The sequence below is a fragment of the Aspergillus tanneri genome, assembly GCF_003426965.1.
Source record: "Aspergillus tanneri strain NIH1004 chromosome Unknown AapTan_4_pilon_pilon_pilon, whole genome shotgun sequence".
Lineage (NCBI taxonomy): Eukaryota > Fungi > Ascomycota > Eurotiomycetes > Eurotiales > Aspergillaceae > Aspergillus > Aspergillus tanneri.
The window spans coordinates 4,274,066-4,295,491 of NW_022984631.1; the positions used below are offsets into that span (position 1 = coordinate 4,274,066).

At 45.3% G+C, this 21,426-nt stretch overlaps 6 protein-coding genes across 6 annotated transcripts; 4 read left to right on the forward strand and 2 right to left on the reverse strand.

Moving 5' to 3' along the window:
* Positions 1-1,239: 1,239 nt before the first annotated feature.
* ATNIH1004_006584 (uncharacterized protein) lies at positions 1,240-2,305 on the forward strand (the record flags this gene model as incomplete). The annotated part of the gene is made up of 3 exons (XM_033571211.1): positions 1,240-1,457; positions 1,533-1,929; positions 1,982-2,305. The coding sequence occupies 3 exons, from the start codon at positions 1,240-1,242 to the stop codon at positions 2,303-2,305; spliced, it is 939 nt and encodes a 312-aa protein (XP_033427243.1).
* A 2,731-nt stretch (positions 2,306-5,036) lies between these two features.
* LACTB2 (Beta-lactamase-like protein 2) lies at positions 5,037-5,631 on the forward strand (the record flags this gene model as incomplete). Its single annotated transcript, XM_033571212.1, has 2 exons — positions 5,037-5,108; positions 5,170-5,631. 2 exons carry the CDS (start codon positions 5,037-5,039, stop codon positions 5,629-5,631), a joined length of 534 nt encoding a protein of 177 aa, XP_033427244.1.
* Positions 5,632-8,414: 2,783 nt separating this feature from the next.
* ATNIH1004_006586 (uncharacterized protein) lies at positions 8,415-9,368 on the reverse strand (the record flags this gene model as incomplete). Its single annotated transcript, XM_033571213.1, has 2 exons — positions 8,415-8,906; positions 8,955-9,368. The coding sequence occupies 2 exons, from the start codon at positions 9,366-9,368 to the stop codon at positions 8,415-8,417; spliced, it is 906 nt and encodes a 301-aa protein (XP_033427245.1).
* A 1,704-nt stretch (positions 9,369-11,072) lies between these two features.
* ATNIH1004_006587 (uncharacterized protein) lies at positions 11,073-11,487 on the forward strand (the record flags this gene model as incomplete). The annotated part of the gene is made up of 2 exons (XM_033571214.1): positions 11,073-11,170; positions 11,223-11,487. The coding sequence occupies 2 exons, from the start codon at positions 11,073-11,075 to the stop codon at positions 11,485-11,487; spliced, it is 363 nt and encodes a 120-aa protein (XP_033427246.1).
* Positions 11,488-13,295: 1,808 nt separating this feature from the next.
* On the forward strand, positions 13,296-15,191 carry ATNIH1004_006588 (GMC family oxidoreductase; the record flags this gene model as incomplete). Its single annotated transcript, XM_033571215.1, has 3 exons — positions 13,296-13,623; positions 13,686-14,921; positions 14,980-15,191. 3 exons carry the CDS (start codon positions 13,296-13,298, stop codon positions 15,189-15,191), a joined length of 1,776 nt encoding a protein of 591 aa, XP_033427247.1.
* Positions 15,192-16,489: 1,298 nt separating this feature from the next.
* ATNIH1004_006589 (uncharacterized protein) lies at positions 16,490-19,083 on the reverse strand (the record flags this gene model as incomplete). Its single annotated transcript, XM_033571216.1, has 3 exons — positions 16,490-16,524; positions 16,677-17,339; positions 18,162-19,083. 3 exons carry the CDS (start codon positions 19,081-19,083, stop codon positions 16,490-16,492), a joined length of 1,620 nt encoding a protein of 539 aa, XP_033427248.1.
* Positions 19,084-21,426: the final 2,343 nt, after the last annotated feature.

The window sequence follows — 21,426 nt, forward strand, 5'->3', positions numbered from 1 at the left end:
TAGCTTACATAAATAGTGAAAGCGAGGTCGAACCGGGGCCGATGTAGAGCACTATTTTCTGGAAGCCGTAAAATTGGTCATGTGATTGACTAGCGCGGCATCTCACCCGTAGAACCATGCCACCCAACCAGTAACCTGAAGCTAACGCGCGTCAGAGCGCTCATAACAGTTTTCCATACACTAATACCCGTTTCCACCCATACCTAGTGTGGATTTAATAACCGCCCGTAATGCTTGGCATTACTTTGTATCTTGGTTTTCATAATACAGATAATCGTTGATATTTCTTGGCATTACAGATCTATTACTGTAATTTTGGTTTTGGACCTCCAAGTTTCCAATGTTAGTCTAAATGTGATAGCAATTTAGCAGTTAGTAGATAGATATAAGATTTAAATTTTATTTACAATTTACAGAAAGAGCTTCAAAATTGGCTGAGTTCAAAAGGTTGAATAATAGTACAATAAAATTAATGAGGAATGGTAAAGTATGGGCAGGTATTCCATCCATATCCATACTGATCCGTACTAACCGAATGGAGAATGGATTGACAAGCTTAATAATATTTGTATGGATAACCAGCCTATGACCCTCGTCAGTGGGGCTCCAACAAATTTCCTTGCTCTGAACTATGCCGTAGAAGGAAAAATAAAAAAGAAAAGAAAAAGGTCTTACGCATGCCCAGGGGTTTGCATGCACTGTTCGTCTCCGGTTTATCCAGTCCTTAACGAAGATTCACAAGATTCAGACGGGTAGAAAATTTTTACATGAAGATTATTCAAACTTGCCATCAACTTCCGTTAGTGTTTTAGCGCACTGGAGAGACAGGTGGGAACGGCAGTAGCTTCAAATTTGAGATGGAACCATTGTATGGAACCCTGCTTCTATGGGAATAAATTAAACTCTAAATCTTAATCGATAGTGCCAGGGAAGACAGCGCGGGATTTATCAAATTTAATAATGGTTGGCTCACAACCCTGACCCATGAAACCCCAAAGCTAAACTCCTCCAGCAACCCCTCAAAGAAGGGCCCTTCGTAGAGAATGGAATTAATAGGAAAAGATAGAAAAAAGCAAAGGGATAAAAAAACACATCATAGATTCTCCTCCAATTCAATTCTGCCTTTTCTGCTCAGGGCTCATTTTATTCAACCTCTGCATGCGCAACTTCTAATACTCTTACTATTGTTATCCTATCTGGTATTCATTTGCCTTTATACATATATATATACTTGTCGATATGGCTACTAGCAGTAGCGACTTTAAACTAGCCGGACTCGCTGCGGGATTCACCTTGGGATTTGGGTTTCTGACAGTGTGGAATGCTATAAAACAGACGCGAGCTCACCCATCACCACTTCGAAGTCCGTATTTGATTATGGTATGGGGGGAGATACTCGTTAACCTGGCCATTGGTGTGATTGCCTGGCTCTTTCTAGAGCAGGTCATTCCATTAGGGTAACGAATCTCTGCATATTTTCCGCTGTTGTCTTATAAGCCTGGAACATGCACTAACTCTATCATCTATCACAGGATTCCGGTTTTATTTAGCATTCTGTTCTTGTGGGCCTTCGAGATCCATTTTCTCATGCAAATTCTTGTGAATCGGGTCATGGTCGTTGCTGCAAAGAAAAGCAAAGTAATTGCTATTAAATGGTGGACTGCTGCAATTATCACCCTCATCAATATTGCAGTCTTCTGTATTTGGATCCCTGCTCATTTGGACCCTCCTGTCTCAGAAGTATTTGTAACCATCAACAAATACTGGGATCGCATCTCCAAGATTCTTATTCTTCTTGTAGATGCAACTTTGAATGTCTGGTTTACGCGGAGCGTTAAAAAGCGACTAATTGAGCGCCACGGTCTGTCCAAGTACACCCCACTATTTCGATTCAATACTCGTTTGATAGTCTTATCAATCTGCTTGGACGTGAGTATTTCTAGCAAGCTCACAGGCTGGCTATGTTGGCTAATCTGAGTAGGGACTAATTATTGGCCTCATGTCACTTCCTAACCAGCTTGTCTATATCCAGTTCCACCCGGTGGTATATTTGGCAAAGCTCAACATTGAACTCGCCATGGTAAACCTCTTGAAGCATGCTGTACAAACTCCTGTTATGGGTAACGCTGCAGGAGCTAGTGGCAAGTCAGAACCCTGGTCTTGGTGTTCTGTGTCGTCCACTCATGGTTATGCACTGGGAGATAGAAGGCGCTCTGCGGATAAAAGTCAGGCTCATGTGAATTATCATCAACAAAAGGATGGTCATATTTACAAGACAACCGATATACAGGTGGTTGTCGAGTGAGGGGAGAATAAGCAACTACACAGTGTTTTTATGGTCTTTCAACTTTAAATTATGTTCTGCAACTGAAAAGAAGAAAACAAGTGATGCCAGAGCAATTGTATATTACAATGTATAGTATGGTCTGCAGCCATCTGCCTTACGGAGTCAAGTGTGATCTACAGGGCAGTATGCAACCAGGTGGGACCGGCACAGTAGCATATTAGGTAATGACTGCGAACGCACGAAGTGGAGAAATTTCCTAAACTAATACATAATAAAAATAAGAACCAGACTCAAGCAATAGGGCCTATTATAAAAATCTTCACTACTCTTGTTATTTAGGTTAATAATTCAAGGCAAAGTTCGATGATCATTTAATGAACCAGAGTAGCCCTCCTCCAGAATACAAAACGGAGAACAAATGTTGACCGTCCTACCTAATTTTGCCCCAATAGTTACCTAACTTACCAGTTAGTCATTTTAAGTTCTCGGGACATCAGATGTAAATGTGCGCGGGATCTACATTACCCAGTTGATGAGAGCCGGAAACAGTTCCAGGATCCACATCTCTATCTGGAACATGATCTTCAATGACTCTGGCTAAGCGCTCAACTTCCATTCACCCGCCCGGCAATCCCCCAAACTCTATGGTCTTTCTGTGTCGTGGCACCCACGAGCATATGGGTTGAACATGGCGCTATCCAAATAGGGTTGTTAGATCATCAGGTTCGGATGGATTAGGTATGCCTCCTCCTTATGAACTATGGATATTGGACATTGTTACCCTTGTCTTCTCCAATCTTGCTTCTCCAAAATTAACTGATAGGAATCGCTGTTTACTGGCTAACAACGCAATGCACCATTTGGTGATTGTCGCAGATGATCACATATTTGACTCTTTATCGACATATGCAGATAGGAGCAACATCCCTATTGCCGTCCTTCAAATCTGTGATCTACCAAAGAGGCCTTGAGATATTTCCAGAGTTGGGGACATCTTACAAGACCCAATCGGCTCCGCAAATTGGCAAGACCTCGGTAGTTGAATTTGACAATGATCATCTCACATGTGCAACAAGAAGGTTACACCCACTGCCGTCCTCCACGAGTAGTTTAACCAGAGCTCTCGTTTACTAGGTCAGCATCATGTACCTTATTTGTTTACCGAGTGTTGGATATGCCTGCGCAACATTTGTTTAGTACCTATCTAACGAAGATCAGGCGAGGCACTTGTCTAGCTAGTGAGTATTTTAATATTCTGCGGTTACTACAATCGCTAACTAGACGACTGGTGCTTGAAGGACACGGGGGTCAACGTGGGGGCATTATAAAATCTTCTTCCTATTGAACAATTCAAAGTTATTGGTAGGCTCCACAAATAGTCTTCTTATTGCTTAGCTTGGATAAAGCTTGGATAAACAGGTGGGCATACAAGGGAACAAGTACCACTCAGACAATCAGCATCTAAGTAGTCATTACTGCTGTTTCATGATCAGGACACTAACTATAGTGATTTGTGTGTCTGTCACTGTGACAAACTCTATTTCCGTAGCTCCAGGACACCCGTCATGCAATGTCCCATTACAGTAGATGGAGTAGATTCTATTACAAATGTATTGTATGGCCCTTACCTGTACAGCGTCATGATGGCTAAACAGTTCCTGTCTACCTCCTGGTTTCCTGGTATGCAACCTTCTGTTCATTCCGCTGCCCTCGAAACGCGATGATGTGATCAAGGTAACAACATTTGCTATACACTCTTATGAGCAGTCAGCATACCCTGGTACCTTCAGTGCACTATTTCCTGGTCCCGCTCCAAGCCGGATTTGAGCTTCTTACCTCGCTACACCGACCCCTGAAGTTATACTTTACAAAAGATATGTTGTCGAACAGCTTCAACTATTTTGTACCAAACCAGTTCAGACAGTGTCATCTGAGTCCCTCCACCATGTTGATCAGAGCTTAGCCACCACCTCGTATCCTATACAATACCCGAAGTTAGAGGTGCCTGCCAGTCCACTTCGATGGTGGGCCAGTTGAGAAATCGGCAGTCTTAGTTAGTGTTACGATACAAGCTGTTTAAGTTTCATAATTACTGTACACTATGCTAGTGAATTTAAGTAAACCTGTCAAAACGCGGTAGCTGAGGCGAAATAATTTCGATCCTCTAACCAGATTCAGTAATTGGGCTATTACGTCGAATAAATACGAGGGCTAAGCCTTCATCCACCCCAATTTTTAAGGCTACACCGAGTGACAAATATCACCCGTTTCTTGGCGTTTAGCGGACTGATATGACGGGTGTTCCCGTCATGAAATATCCAAAGCTGCCAGACACTGTGAAAACATTTACCTGTACTGGAAACTCGCTGAATTCGACTATTATTTCGGCCTCGAGTTCCCTTCTCACCTTAGAGGTTGGCAAGGCAGCAATTACATATTGGGTTGAGTCGGCGAACCAAACTTAACTTCCGCAAAAGAATTTTGTTTTCTTGGTAGGCGTCAATCTATATATGACTGTTCAGTACGTCGTAGAGTGGAATATTTTATTGATCATATTATTGTCAGAATAAAGCTAGCCCATATTGGGACATCATGTGAATATATATACCCAATACTCCTCATAGAGGGGTTGGGCAGAACATCCTTCTGAATACATTCAATTCTCACCTCCATACCAATATCCCATATAATCAGACAATTATACGGAATCAGACACGCACTCCGAATCCTCGGCGGAAACGCCGGTCTGATGCGCCTGCAAGGCACGAACACCTACATTGTCGGCACCGGGAAGTCAAGGCTACTAATAGATACAGGCCAGGTGGGAATGTCTCGTACCCTTCCATCCATCATGACCAGCGACACCTAATCAATACTTTTAGGGTGAAGCCTTCTGGACCAACCACATCCGACAAGTCCTGGCCAGCCTGGAAATAACCCTGTCCCACGTGCTTTTTACCCTCTGGCACAGCGACCACACAGGCGGGGTGCCGGATCTCATCGCGCATCGGCCCGAATGCACCGCTTGGATCAACAAGTGTGATCCATATCACAACCAGAAGGCCATTGTGGACAGAGATATTTTCCGCGTTAAAGGCGCTACCGTCCGCGCCGTCTTCACCCCGGGCCATGCTCACGACCATATTTGTTTCGAGCTCGAGGAAGAAAATGCCTTATTCACGGGTGATAATATCCTCAGCCATGGGCAGTCGGTCTTTGAGGACCTGGGCCTGTTCACAAAGAGTCTCTGGGACATGGCGAATCCGAACTGCCAGCTTGGGTATCCTGCGCATGGAGACATGTTGCGGGACCTGCCGCAGAAAATGTTTAAGGTTATTAAGTAGCGAGAGTATTATAAGCGTCAGGTTTATTAGGTATTAGCGGATACCTCTGGTCAGGCCGATAGGAAGGGGATGACCGTCTCCGAGATTGCGGAGACGCTGTATAGATCTGTGGAGCGCGAGGTCTACGGGCTGGCTATCAAGCGGTCGGTTTTGGCACTCAGTGATAATAGACAGATAGCTACTAAAGGGTCTGATATAACTATAATAATATTTTACTGGTTACTTAAAAACAATTTAAAAGAACCATGGGGAGTGTACAAATTAAACGATGATTATACAGGAATAATATGCAATAATTCTATTCCCTCCCTTCCCTCCCTTCCCTTTATAAATAGCACCTCGGCCGGCAACACTTGTCAGACACCTAATCAAGTCCCTTATTTCTCGTCAACGGAAGATTCACTCTCAGTAATAGGGGTCTTTTTATTATATCCCTTGAATTTCTTCAGCTCTGTCCCCAGGCAACTAAGTATGAAGAGACAGGCGAGAATTAGCAAAATCTGGAATAGCCATCGCATGGCCCTTATGTACGCATCGAAAACCTCCGTCAGATATTCCGCAGGGACACTTTGCCGTAAACTAGTGACATCTCCCTAAACAATTTTGGCTATATCGAGACCTGGAATGTTGAGCTCCTGCATATATATAGTTAATTTCAAGTTAAAAAGATTATTTCCGACACGTACAAAGAGCGCGGCCCCAAAAAATACCAATATCAGGACAGTTGCAATTCCCGGTCGCAGTGTCTTAATCCAGAAGGACCTAGAGAATATAATTCACGGTGCCAACATGCATATTAAAGGAGACATACTGCTTGGACAGTACAGGGTGGGAGTTACAAAGCTAACCTGGTCCCAATTCCCTCCAGGATCTGGTACCCGATCCAGGCTCTGGCGGAGCTACCCACTGTCCATGTGGTAATCAGGCCGTAGCCGATGGAGGTGATGATGGAGCAGTTATAAAAGAATGGCATGTAGTAATTAATCTTCGAGCTGGTAACCCCGGTCAAAAGGAGAATAATTATAATCGCCACGATAAGAGGAATCATGTGGATTCCCGAGTCCATTGCAGTGGTTCCCTTAATGGCTTGGAAATAAATTGGGATGAAGTACACATTGTTGGTAAAGGGGCCAAAGGTGCACAGGATAAATATAAAATCGCTGTCACCGATCGCTGGCCGCTAACACGAGGTGGAATCGTCGCTTTCTCTCCCATAAAAAATTAATTAATAACAAAGCCAATCAGCAGGACCCGGAGCGGTGCAATATTTAGTTAAAAGGCGATTTTAGCTGCCGGAAAAGCACATAGCCCAAAGACGATGAACAGGAAGATAATACACCAGTTACTCCAATCATAGCTGACAGCGCCCCATTCCAGGACCAAGAGAAGATAAACAATACTTGGTAGGAAGAGGATCGTGCCAAAGGGATCGAAGCTCCACAGGGGGCCCAGTGGGATCTTTGGCGCGTCGGGAGATGCAATCTTGAGGAAAAATAAAATGAGAATCGCCGAGTCCGTTTTGACTAAGGAGAATCGTGATTATATCGTCTTAAGCTTATTACGCCGCTTAACAAAGTTGTAGACCCAGTTTGCACCAACCGTCTTAATAGGTGTAGTATCACGGTTGGAAAGAAGAATATTGGCCATTTCTTGTATATAAGATGGTCGGGGAGGAGCTCGGTGTTGTTCTAGTAATAAGATCCATCGTACAAGCGATTCTTCTTCATTTTGAGTCAATTTATGACTATTAGCGCGAATATCTCTGCGACTTAGAGTGCCTTTGAGCCGACGGCGTAAAATTGTGTGGGAGACATTATAAACACGTGCTGCTTCGCGTAATAGCAAATTTCTTGATTTTTAAAAGCTGATATTGCATGTTGGACCCTTTTATCCTTCTCATCTAAAGCATTTGAATTCTTATGCATTTTTGGTGGCATGGTGGGTGGTTAAATTGCTTCAAATGATTGATGCGTTGAAATTGGGAGGGTGGAACGCTCGATTTGTGTGAACGCTCGCTTGTGAAATACGTTACCAGCTTATATATATAACTTAATCGGCCACCGAGCTGGGTGGTCCACCGAGCTTAGCGGTCCCGACCAAACTGTGCGCCCCATACAAAGAGGCCTTTTAAATTGAGTAATATCTCAACAAAATAAAAGGATTTCATTGTATAATTGAGATGACGTTATTAACTAGGACACTTGAGTCTATTGTGACCCTGTTTACCACAATTACTGCAGGTTGGTGGCCTTCGTGGTGCTTTTAACCTCTGCTTTAGCATCTCCTCTTGCTCAAGCGATTTTTGCTGTCTTAGGGAGATGACCTATGATTGTGAGCAACAACCTCTCAGGCTCACAGAAAGTTGAGGCTGCCGGTTGTCACAAACGAACGATCGAGAGGCATCGCTCCAGCATACGTGTGGATCAACAACAATACGACTGGCTAAAGTAGCCTACTACAATACATGTCGGAATTTATCTACCGGAACGATTGTTCTAGCTATCTGGAGGAGGACAATGAAACAAAACGAAGCGTTGGTGCAAGCTATTCGCAAAGTAATGACTATCTGTCTGTAAAAGGCCATCTAGGCTAACCTGGATCAGCAGAATGACAGGATTACACAATATCTCACGTTGAGGTAAGACATTGGAATGTGAAATACAGAACATGAAACACGATCTTAAGCAGAGGCAACAAAAAGATAGTTCTGTAGTGTGAAATGTTTCCACAAGGTGACCCTTAATGGGCTGTAGACGACTGAGACGTAGTCAGCGCCACAAAGATTAGTAGGTCTGGTTAGCTGGCGTCCATCCTCCGGTCCAATGATTCCACGCCGGCTGACCACGGCCCCTTCTCGCGCGGCCTTGTCGACGTCGAGGTGGCTCTGGGGTGTATTCGGATATTTCAGATTGGAATCTATTACGATTCTCCCATGCAGGAGCTGCGCTGCAGCGTGCGTCATACTGCGGATGCGGCTGTTTAGCGGACATTTCCAGCTGTGTTATCTTCTCTCTTAGGAAACGAAGCTCGGCATCGCGTGGATCTTCAACGGGAGCAGCGGCTCGAGAAGGGGTAGAGGATGGTAGGACAAATCGGACCTCGCTGGCTCTCGATCGTGCCCGCTGAGAGGTAGGGGCTGCGCTGCTGCGCGTCATGGACGCAAAACGTTGGTCAGGGCTTGGAGTTTGTGAGGCCACCGTGACCACTTCTGGATCGACATCTTCGTCCTCCTGGGGAGTGTGCATGGGCGCTTTAGCCTTGACAGCAGCCAGTTTCTGCAGAAGATGCTCTTAGGGAAGGCCTTCCTCCTGTCGATATAGAACCTCGCTTGCCATAGCCTTCTGGTAGATCACCCTGTCTCCTTGTAGATTAGAACCCTGAGTGATACGGCGGATAAACGAACGGTCTTCCAAGGTAACTTGACCATCCTTCCATTTGACCAACGCCCGCGTCTGGGGATAGCAGGCATAAGGCTCGGGCCAAATACAGTCCAGGGGCTCGACACTTTCTTCATCGTCGTCGTCAATCTTCCATCCGATTCCGAGGATTCCAGCCACATCCGCCCGTGTGAACTTCCACGCCTCTGTTAAATTTCCGTCTTCGCCTTCGGAGATCAGCTTCACGCGACCACGCGGCTGTGTTGCTTGGGGAACCTTCTGGGGTTCGTCCGGCCGGGTATTCCTAAAGCTGGTCTTAGGATCGGCCTTCTGGACTGACAGAATCTTGGGGACACACATAGGATCATATGGCTCATAGGACCCTGCCCGGATGCGATATATTGGGTGATCCTCTGTGCCATATGGCACGAAGATCTGGGATCCGGTGCCCTTCTTCCACCAAAAAAGCACCTCTCCTTCGGAATGGGAACGCAGAGCCTCGTGTCATGGCCTCTAGATCATCAAGGTCCGTTAAATTCAAGTTTTCTACGGACGGAAGGCTTTTTTCACTTAGAAGTGGTACAGGTAAATATACTGAACTCTTCGTGTCAACGGCCGGGAACGGGGCTAACCATATATATCGGGTGTTTTTTATGCTGATCAGCGTACACTGGAAGGAGCATCAATGCGAACAGGCGTTGATGGCAACGCCCATGCAGAGTTCTTAAGCCGGTTGCCATACCCTTCCGTGCCGTGGCTTGCTACGTTTGTCAAGGGGAAAGTATACATTAATTATTCCAAGCAATCATCTGCCTTGATATTCCAAGTTATGTCGTACTACTGTATGAACTTCCATTTTAAGCTTTGTACTGGTTCAAGCTCTGGTAATGTAATGGGGCTAGTGGCATCACGCGACGCGTGGTACAACTACCTACTAGCAAGGCCTTAAGACCTCAGGGAAAGCAGCCTGCATCGCTGAATAATTCTCTCGACCAAGACGACAGAGAGGTCAGGCAGCTAGCAACTTATGCTTCCTGCGCCTCCGGCTATTTGGTTAGAGTTCAACGGCTTTGGCTGCGGGATTATGCGGAAATGCCTGATCTGGGTCATCAAAAGTATAAAATAACCTTAAAGAATCCTACAAAATGACTTCTAGCATACATGTGTTTAAAATTACCTAGTAAAAGAACCTGACTATTACACTTAACTTCCACCAAATTTAGATTTGCTTGTTTGATATTAATACGCTGTGCTACGTAACCCTGGTTCTATAGCACATATGTATATACTATATTTTATATATATTTTTTTATTTTTTTTAATTAGATGATAAGCTGCTGTTTATGCGGAAACCAATAAACCAATGGTAAATTTTTATTTAATCTCTGTTCTGCTAGTTCCGATCACAACATTCTTACGACTATTTTCCACTCCGGTCACATCAGGAACGAAAAGCCCTAGCTGCCCTACACTGGAATATCCTGACGCGTGCATATATAAGTGGAAGTAAAATAATTAGGGCATTGTACGTAATGGGTAATTCATTAGGTATTCTGTGACCTTTCCCACAGCCCCATTAAACAGCACTCGCATATGCATGGGCGTAATAAATGTAGCAAGCAACAGTGGCCATGATAAAGACACAAGGTCTATAAGCGACAAAAATTGAGTCCTCGTAGTGGCTAAAATCAAGCCCAGTCATCAAGATTTGTTCCAATCTAGTCATAAAGCCCATTCACATCTATGTAAACAGAAATTCGGCAATCGACTTTACGTCATCGATTATGTAGCTTTCAGTTCGTGCCCAGTTGCAGTACAGCCCTGGTAGGAGTAATCATAATATTCTGCACCATGGAACTAAGGCTCTGATGCTTTAATTATGATATAATTGACACAAAACTCCCCAGAAACAGTTGCAATCACCAAGGGTTATAAATGGGGGTTGATGGATAGCTCCTTCAATAGAAATCGTTAGAAATCGTTTCAGCACAGCAAAACAACCATAATTCCTCAACTATCCAGTCCAGTTACAGCAAAAGGGACGATACTACCTATACAGCCACGATGAAGCTTACAAATGCCATTGGACTTCTCTTCACCGTCCTTACCACTGCTAACCCATTCCCCCTCCTAGGCCTTTCTTCAGGCCTTGGACTGACAGTGTGATTCTCCAACTCTCCAACAACTGGTCTGGTGAACACGCTAAAGCCGAAGTGTCTCTCGGCGCAAACATCACTCTATCGAGTCACTCTATGGCAAATCAGACCTTGCCAAGCGCGGCGGTATCTTTGCGACAAGCGCCCAGCTCACAGACTTTGGTCAGTACACGGGCTGCGTTATCGTTCAGGATGAGCCAGAAGTGTATTCCCATGTGAATGCAGATGAGACTTGGACGTTCTTGGACCGTGGTGCCTGGGTCGATGTGAAGGATGGATATGTGTCCTGCACACAATTTCAAACGGTAGATTTGCCAGTTTAGGTACCTTGCAAGAAGGGCAATTTAATTTATATATGATGCAGGTAATTTTGTGCAATGGGGTTGGGTTGGGTGTGTATCTGTTGTAGGTAGTTATACAGTTACAAAGTAGGCGACAAGCGCATGACATCAGCCAAGGGCTTTTGGGGGAGGCTTTTATTTATTAATATTATGCCCACAGAGGTTTAAGAGCTATAGTGTATGTATGTTATTCTAAAGGTAATAATTACTATCAACATTTATTTCTTCTGTGAGACCTAGACAAGGAGAACTAGACAATTCATATTATTCTTAATACTACTGTAGGATTAAGCCAGACTTAAAAAATAATCCTTAAACTAGATGCAGTAATCCGGGCTAGATATTACAATTAAAAATACTATATTTATGTAGATAAGCAGGTATATTTTATAACATTTAATGCAGTGAATGTTGGCCCAAGAACAAGATTTACTCCCAGAATATTAAGTATGGGACTAATAATATCCTAGCGGAATAGGATTTGCAACCTAGAATATTACAGCGGCCATGTGACCGTTTTGTCGTCTCTGCACTAGGAGAGATAAACCAACTTGACCATATAAAAAGGTACAAGACGACTGATCGGCAGATCGGTCGCATCTAGCGCCCTATATAGCAGGGAAGGCCTTAGTCTGAGAACCATACTGCCTTTAACCCGTGACAAGCCATAACATAACCCATAACTGAAGGTTAGGAACGGAACATTCCGCGCCATCCCGTTGCATCCCGTGGTTGCAGATCGCTTGGTATCCATTTTTGGGTCGTATGGAAGGTTCTTGCTTAGGTGTGCAGTGATCCATAAGTTAACCTAAGCATTGAAAATCCGTTACTTAATAATAATCCCTCCGACGATGATCCGACGCGGCAAGGAGACGTATCCACTCGGAAAGTGGGTCCCGCCCCTAGCAAGTTACCTGACTGGTTGGAATTTGACAATACCCCTAGTATGTAAAATATTTAAATAACTGTATGCCACTTGCATATCACTTCTTATTCGTTAAGCCCTCTTACAGTAACAGGAATAGGTTATCAAATTATTAAAAAACTCTAAACTAGTTATTTACAAGTACTTAAGAATTAATTTTTAGCTAATTTTAAGGCACATTTTTTAATCACTTAGGATAATATATATGGTAAGAAGCATTGGCAATGTTTGAAATCAAAAGAGCAGCATGAATATTATGTGATGAAGTTATGCGTAGTCCATATTCCTTCTCCTCCTGGGTAGTCTTGGCACTAATACGTCGAATCTTAGCTTTTAGCGCCTTAGACTAATTCCTGCCCGGCAAGCCGAGACAACGGATATGGTGGACCGTCGGATGCCGTTACTTGATAAGATTAGATAAAATTGGCTTTGTGGCAATGCTGTCTACAATATTTTTTTACGTCTTTTATTTTTTGGCTCTTTTATCTATAATTATGTAGACGGTATATGACTAAAAAAATTATTTACCAGAGCACATGTTTGTTTGGCATACAGCCTACAGGATGCGCAACGTAGATCATTATCCTCGTGAGGTATATATCAAATAAATTTTTGCAGACGGACGACTCCACCAAGTGGGCCAAAAAAAATCTATCAATCCTCTCTCCCTTCTGCTGACAAAAGATTATGCAACGCAGCAAGGAGTCCACAGTGAGGGCCGCAAGGGACAGGCTCAAATGACACACTAAGAGCACCTCGACGGACTTATCAATGAGATATAAAAGTCAGGTTGCACCTACACCTACATCCCCCGGCACCAGAACCGACCAATCGACCATTTTTCCCTGGTCTCTCCCTGGCTACCATGCTGCGCGGTCTAACTTTACTAGCCACACTGTCCCTGGCGGCAGCTGCTCCATCCCAATACGACTATATCGTGATTGGGGGCGGCACGAGCGGCCTGGCGGTGGCTAATCGCCTTTCCGAGAACAATCCACAGGAGAACGTTCTGATCATTGAGGCGGGTGATTCCGTTCTCGATAATCCCAATGTGACCGCTGTGGATGGCTATGGACTTGCTTTCGGTACACAGGTCGACTGGCAATACGAGTCCGTGAACCAGACGTATGGCGGCCATACTCGTCAGGTTCTTCGCGCTGGCAAGGCCCTCGCCGGTACCAGTGCTATTAACGGTAAGCCTAGCCCAGTTATATTTATTCTATGAATATGGCAAGAATCTGATGATCAATCCCAGGCATGGCATATACCCGTGCGGAAGACGTGCAAATCGATGCGTGGCAAGCGATTGGAAATGAAGGATGGACATGGAGGAATCTTCTCCCCTACTATCTGAAAAGTGAGAACTTGACCCAGCCGACCACGATGCAAGTTTCCGCGGGCGCGGCTCCTAACCCCGCGTGGAATGGAAAAGACGGTCCTCTTAAACTGGCATACTCGGTCACCTCGCCTAGCCAGTTGACGGCCTTGCTAAACCAGACGCATCAAAATCTGGGAGTTCCCTGGACGGAGGACATCAACGGGGGCAAGATGCGGGGGTTCAGTATCTACCCTTCGACGATTGATGCGGAGGGTCAGGTCCGCGAGGACGCAGCCCGCGCGTACTACTGGCCGTACCAGTCTCGAGAAAATCTGCACGTTCTCGTTAACACTTTTGCCAACCGGATTGTCTGGCGCGAGGGCCTGGGGAAGAACAAAAACAAGGGCGACATCACAGCCAGTGGTGTGGAGATCACCTCTCACAATGGAACTGTCAGAGTGATTAGTGCGAAGAAGGAGGTTATAATCTCCGCGGGATCGTTGAAATCACCCGCTCTTCTCGAGCTGTCCGGCATTGGCAACCCAGATATCCTAAAAAAGTACAACATACCTGTCCGTGTTAACCTGCCCACTGTTGGCGAGAACCTCCAAGACCAGATGAACAGCGGCATGGCCGCGACATCTCGCACCAATATCACTGACGGCTCTGCTGTGGTGGTGTACCCTAATGCTTACGACATCTTCGGGAACGAGACCACTGCCGTAGCCAATTCCCTCCGAGCCAATCTAAAGCAGTACGCTGTGGACACAGCCAAGGTTAGCAGGGGAAGCATGAAGACTGTGGATCTCGAGCGGCTATTCGAGATCCAGCACGATCTGATCTTTAAGGATCGTACCCCTATCGCAGAGATCATATACACGCCCGGCGGCGCAGCTACCCTGTCCTCCCAGTTCTGGGGCCTCCTTCCTTTTGCTCGGGGTAACGTGCACATTGGCTCGTCGAATCCTCTGCAGAAGCCGACGATCAACCCGAACTACTTTATGCTGGATTGGGACTTGCAGAGCCATGTGGCCATTAACAGGTTCATCCGCCGTACATTTGAGACTGCTCCGCTGCGCGACCTGGTGGCTGAGGAATCCACCCCTGGGTTCTCGGTTGTTCCTCGAGACGCATCGGTAGAAGATTGGAAGGAATGGATGTTTGATGGGCACTGTAAGCATACTGTACTACTCCCAAGTCACAAAAGCACAGGAAATAATGAATTGAACAGATCGGTCGAACTTCCACCCTGTGGGCACTGCCGCCATGATGCCCCGATCGCTGGGCGGCGTGGTAAATGGCCATCTGATCGTGTACGGCACCACAAACGTGCGGGTAGTAGATGCGTCCGTGCTGCCCTTCCAGGTGTGCGGACATCTGGTCAGCACCCTGTATGCGGTGGCCGAGCGAGCAGCGGATCTTATCAAGGATGAATCTGTGTAGTGAAAGCATGGAGTAGTATGGTTTTAATCATAGACATATTTTCACTTGATCATATTTGTAACTGGCATATATACACTTGGATGGACAGATGATTTCATTTGCCTGCACATTGCCACTGCCCCGTCTAAAGCTAACCACACCAGATCTCATCTGTTAGGTAAATATTGGGTGTCAAAAAAATAAAAATAAAAATTCTACGGTAGAAAACAATAGATATCTAAGGAAATCTCCCCAGTACTAGAGCAAAAGCGTTAAAAATATCTATCCGTTACATATAAATTTAGTTATAAATCCTAGCCTATACTAAATAGTACTGTACAGGCAAAAGGTCTGGTAGCTCCATTAGAATATTTCGTCTGTTATTAATGATACTTAAAAACCTCCTTGATGTTACACTATCCTGTGCATTAATTGATATGTACTGTGGAATAACTGGTAGCGTACTGAAATAAAGAGTTATCGGCAATATATGCAATGGCTTTGCAGGGGTTGGTATTAAACCACTTATAAAGACCGGGTTTTTAAAAAGATATCCTTCCCACTACTTACACCAATACCTACACTAGTTAAAGGCTTAATTTCCTCTGCTTTTCAAACGCCTCAAAAGACCCGTCGGCTTGATCACAAGGTTCGTGAACTATAAAGAAGTCTCCAAAAAAAGAAGAGCTCTTTCTAGCAGTCCTGTGTCTTATATTCAACATCTTGAAAAGCAAGCGCGGATGGCAATAAATATAAACCTCCTTCAACAACAAATAAAGTCTGTACAGGAACAGAATAAGCGGAAAATAAAAAATAAGGCAAAGAGGCGTGCTACTGTAGGTAATAATACTCTTTTAGCAGCACAGGAAGGTGAGGATCGTGTTAAGCAGCTTGATATGGAGCTTAATGAGCAGGTTGATGAGGCTATATCTGTACCTTGCCAGCGACCTCCACCACGCCGCAGGGGTTGTGGGACTATTGGACATACTATATGAAGTTGCCCTAGTAAATAGCCATTTATTTTATGCTTTGAATTGTCTAATCTAATGGTGTTGGTGGTTGTAAAGCTTCAAACTTGTTGTGGTTGCGAAAAGTTTTCCATTCCGTCGTATTTACCGCTCAGCCGTGGAATACGTTATCACAAACAGAACTTATGAACAGTGTATTGGTAGTTGGCAGACAGCCAAATATAAGCAGATTGTGTATATATCTACTTCTTTCGGAAAAGCCTGGCGTGAATATCATATTTGTGATATTTGGTTTTTTTATTAATGATGAGTTGGGTACTTCCACCCCTGAAGGGCGGCGCACTGGGGGAATCATCGGCGGATCTCGGAAGAGGGACTCTCGGTCTCTGCCAGTTATTAAGCATAGCCAAAGAAGACATAGTATGAGGATGGCTGAGGCCTAATTTTTCGCGTTGAAGCCGAATACAAGATCGGAGGAGTTCCAAAGCCTCCACATCTTGGCCTTGCTTCTTCCAAGAATATGAGAGATGCCACATACTCATCAGTGTGTCGGGGTGGTCAGCTCCCAGCACCTTCTCATATCCAGTGAGTGCCCGTCGATACATCACTTCGGCCTCTTCGTACTTCCCCATAAGGTAAATGTACCAACCGCATCGTCTAGCAATCCTCGTGTCGTTCAACAGATCATCCTTGTCAGATTCCACCAGGAACTGCATCAGCTCCTTTAAATGTGGAAGAAGCATCTGACAAGTTGTCCATGTTTCATAATCTCCACTAGGAAACATTTCCCCCATCACTTCACGACCTTGTTTTGTCCATGCATGAAACCGACCCCGCCGCTTCAGCCACTCTCGGATTGACAATTGTATAAGCCGGTGCATCTCAAACGACCGCCCTCCAATCTCAGTCCGGATCAGAGAAAAGCTCACTAGCGGAGCAATAGTATCCTCAAAGGTCAATCGATTCTTTCCCCGGTTGACAAGATCCTCTGGAATCCCCTGTCGGTCAAACATACTCATAAGCGCCAGCAGATCTGTAGCTGCTGGGAATGCACGACGGATCTGGTCAAATGAGATCTGCCATGTGCTGATGACGGGACGCTGGATGCTTCCATCTCGCCGGAGATCTTTGGCACCGTCATATTTCAGAAGACACTCTTGGTTTGACTCACTTTCCTGGAAGAGTTCTAAGTAAGTCGACACTGTAATTCGTGCGATTAGCAATATATGCGCCAGCTTGTGTAATTGCTAGAGGGATGCGTTCAAGCGCCTCCACTAGCCCTCGTGCTTGATTTTCAGATGATTGGTCCATATTAATGCGGGTTTGGAGTAGAGTGAGTGCATCATCGACACTCAGTGGTTCTACTGGAATCACATCGCCATAGGACCCCACCAGATTCCGTGCTGCCATCTTATTCCGTGACGTGATCAAAATTGATCCATGTGGCACCTGAGGAAGATAAGTTATCAAGGGCGTATTTCCACTAGAGGTATCAAAAAAAATGCTGTGATCATCTGCATTGTCTAATACGATCACCCAGTGGCCATTCTTCTCATCCGCCAGCCACTTATTAACCAGTTGAAAATTGTTTGTTTTTGGATCATTCCTTTCGGGGATCGCTGCTACAGACGCGATTTCTCGGTAGCCTTGCTCAAATCGGCTGGTATTACTCGCGTGGATCCAGAATGTCTATTTGTTAGGTGCAGATTCTCGAATTCGGTATGTGTACTCGATCGCTATCTGGAGACTTCCTGGAACGTGTTTTAAATGATTATATCATAGCATACTATCATATTTGACTTACCCCACCCCTCCTAGGCCAACAAGCGCTATTCTTTTATGATATCGTCTTTACCTTTGTTGCCTGTGTTTGTTGATGGCCATTATGATGTCTTCTCGGCCAACAAACATGTCATCCTTCTCAAAAGGGACAGTTGAAGAGGCCTGGGCTTATATGGTATGTGCCCCTGAAGCAAATTTCATTAGCCTTACGCAAATATAGATATATGTTGTGCTGGCATACTCTTTGGGAAGATCTGATACAAGACTGCTTTAGCATAAGCTGCTGCCATGGCCGCGGCATATGGTTGCCATTCCTTGCTTTTATGTTCATCTCCATAATCACACACCCCTCGGATAACTCCAACCGGAATCTGGTTCATCGTGCCAGCGGCCTCCATTTCAAGACCAATCACGTTGTATCTGTCACGCAACTCGTTCCTTTTCACAGCATTCTTCATCAGTTTCTCTCCGGATCCAATCGGACCATACCATACGTGCACGCGTTTCGAGTCTGGTCGCTGTTCTCGTTTAACAGTGCGTTCGACTCCATCTTTGTCAACCGCATAGAGTTCGTCTTGATCTTGTCCTGGATCACGAAATGTGCCATTTGCATGTCGTTTGTCTCGAATACTTTCGTAGAATGGCAAAAAGATGTCCGCGTCATGCGGCGACTCAATCTTAATGCAACCAATTGCCGACCTGACAATAGTTTCCGTTCTAGCCAATACATGTCCACAGCACAATAATTGAAATCCATTCTTTGTGTCTTTCCCCAGGTCATATGCGACGAGGCCAGCACTTTCCCCGTCTGGAAGTCCCACGAGAACATCACCAAGACGGATATCATATGGTGGACTTCGCGAGAGATTCGGAAGCCCGGCCGCAACACCAACCAATAACCCAAACCGTATGTTTGGGAAGGAAGCTTTTATCTGACTGGCGAGAGCTGCTGCTGAGCCGGTGCCATATTCTTGACCACTTGGCAGGGTGGCAATAATCACATTATGTCCGTTAATATCACCGGCATGGAACAAATAGTCATAGCCGTAGCTCCAGGGAAATTGGCCCTGGTGGCGGTTATCCAACAGATGCAAGGCTGCTCTTGCTTCTATCTCCAGCGGGGCAATCCATGCGACCGTATAGAAATTCGGGTCAAGCTCCATTGACGAGTCGGTGGTTATTATTTAGAGTCTGATACAGGTGTATAGCTTATATATTTAAAACATCAGAATTAGATGCCTTGGAAGAGACTTTTGTCGACTGCTGACACTGGTAAGGGGCACTTCAGCTGCGGGGTCGAGCCAGCTCAGCCACTTCTGCATGCCTAGTCCTTGTATATTCCTGGAGAAAACATAATTATCGCAAAGAATTTCCAGACAGAGGTTTAGGATTGTGAGTCAAAAATTAGACTGTAATGTATTGTAAATTTCAATAGTCCGTTGAAACGTTCGAAATGGGTTTCTAACAGAATGGAGTAAGGTTGAAAGGTCGACCTCCACAGCAGGCCGGAGTCAAGAGAGAGTGTGTAAAAAGCAGCAGTTTTAAAACTCTCTTCTTTTAACAGGCCTCACTCTCAAGGTGGAGTGCGGACGCTAGGACATATTGTTAGCATAATACCATTGATCAACATTGGTAATTGTTTATATCACGTTTAACACGATCCTGCATGCATGATATGAAAACTAACTCTAACAGCCTAGCGTTGTAAATTTTGTTATGAACAAAACGTAACAAGTCTCTTGAAACGCCAGAGAATATTACGTTAACTTGGTATCGACAGGGCTATGAGGAGCGCCTTGTCAGTAGCGCAGAAGTAATCGAAGAATCGTCAAAAGGGAAGCCGACTTCGAACCACCCATTAGTACCCGCCCCCGGCGAGCACGCCGGGTAACCGCCGCCGTCAAGCAGTTGGGACGATTGATTTCAACCTTCTCGTGGTGTCCGGTGTCAGTACCCTCCTATCTTGCGGAGGGAAGCGAAAAGAATCGCCGAGCCGCAGAGTTTTCTGTGGTTGCCTAGCCCGCCCAGCCCAGAAAAATCAGAGGAAAAGGGTTATAAAAACCATCTAATGACTGTTTACTCGACTCATACTTGGGACCGAAACTTAGGCCCGAGAGGACGGACGCGCGTCGGTGTGCAAACAGACAGAATTAGCTACCTTACTCGCACTAAGTACCTGAAGTTTAACAGCCAGAGTGGTGTCATCCTAGTTGGGGAGGTTTTACCATTCTTCACTATCTCACTCGCACTGAGAACCTGCGGCTGGGCGATGGATGTGATATTGTTCTAGCTGAGGTGCTGATAATGCATGCTTACAGAGCGAACATGGAGACACTAGGTGTGAGAATTTTTTGCAGGGGGCCTTAATATCTGGAGGTCGCGCATCGGGAGTTAAGTGAACCGAAAACCGGGGCAGTGGCCTGAACAAGCCGGCCTGGTGAAGCTGCTTTACACAGTTGCAAGGACTTGTTAAGGCTTAGACCACGGGCAGCTTTGGCAGTGTAGTTATGTCTCTGTCTCTTGGGCAAAAGCCATCCTGGTACTTGAAGCGATGGTTCACACCAGAACTCAAATCACAGCAGCTTGAAGTCCACCGAGCGCGCCGAAGACGGCAAGATAGCTGTGCAGCAATGGGACCTGCCCACTCTACATCTATGGCCCTATTTGAGAATATGCGCCAGAAACGCCGAGCGCGGACTAGAGCTATTGAAATGGCAAAGTCCATACATTGGAGGGAATTCCTGGACAAGGCCGGAGAAGGTCACCTGTGGAAAGCAGCAACGTACATGAAACCCCGGAATAGCTTCTCGACCAACCCGCTACTGACAGTAGGCACGGATAAGTTAACTGATAACAAGGACAAAGCAATACTCTTGACAGAATTATTCCTCCCGAAGATAGTAGAAGCTCAAGAAGAATTAGTACCACCAGCAGACGAGATCCCGTGGGAATCTATTACGGAACTGGGGATATACTAATTAGTTAACCGGCGAAAGAAACAACTACTCCGAGAGAAAACAGGCTTCCAACCCTTGTATAGAAGTGCCTTAGGCTATATATTTTAAAACTCGTCACGATTATTTTTACCAAGTTAGTGGATTTAAGATATTACCTATGCTGGTGGAGACAGGCGCGGATTGTGGTGCTGCAGAAGCCTGCATAGTCCCCGGGATATACTACCCTATCTCGCTACTTAACACACTTAGAAAATTACTAGAGCCTGTTATAGCCAGACGCCTATTATTTTGGGCCAAGAAACATAGACTTCTACCAAACACACAGTTCTGCCAACCATGGTGTAATGCTAAGCAAACTCTCCTTGTACTAGCAAATGCTATCGACCGGGAATAGCTGCGATCGAAGATAGTTATACTGGTCTTACTTAACCTCAAAGGAACCTTAAATAGAGTTAACAAGACAAGTCTTGACACCCGGCTGCGGGTTAAAGGCATCCCGACGCTGGCAAGGCGGTGGATCCACAGCTTTATAAGTAACCAGGAGGCCAA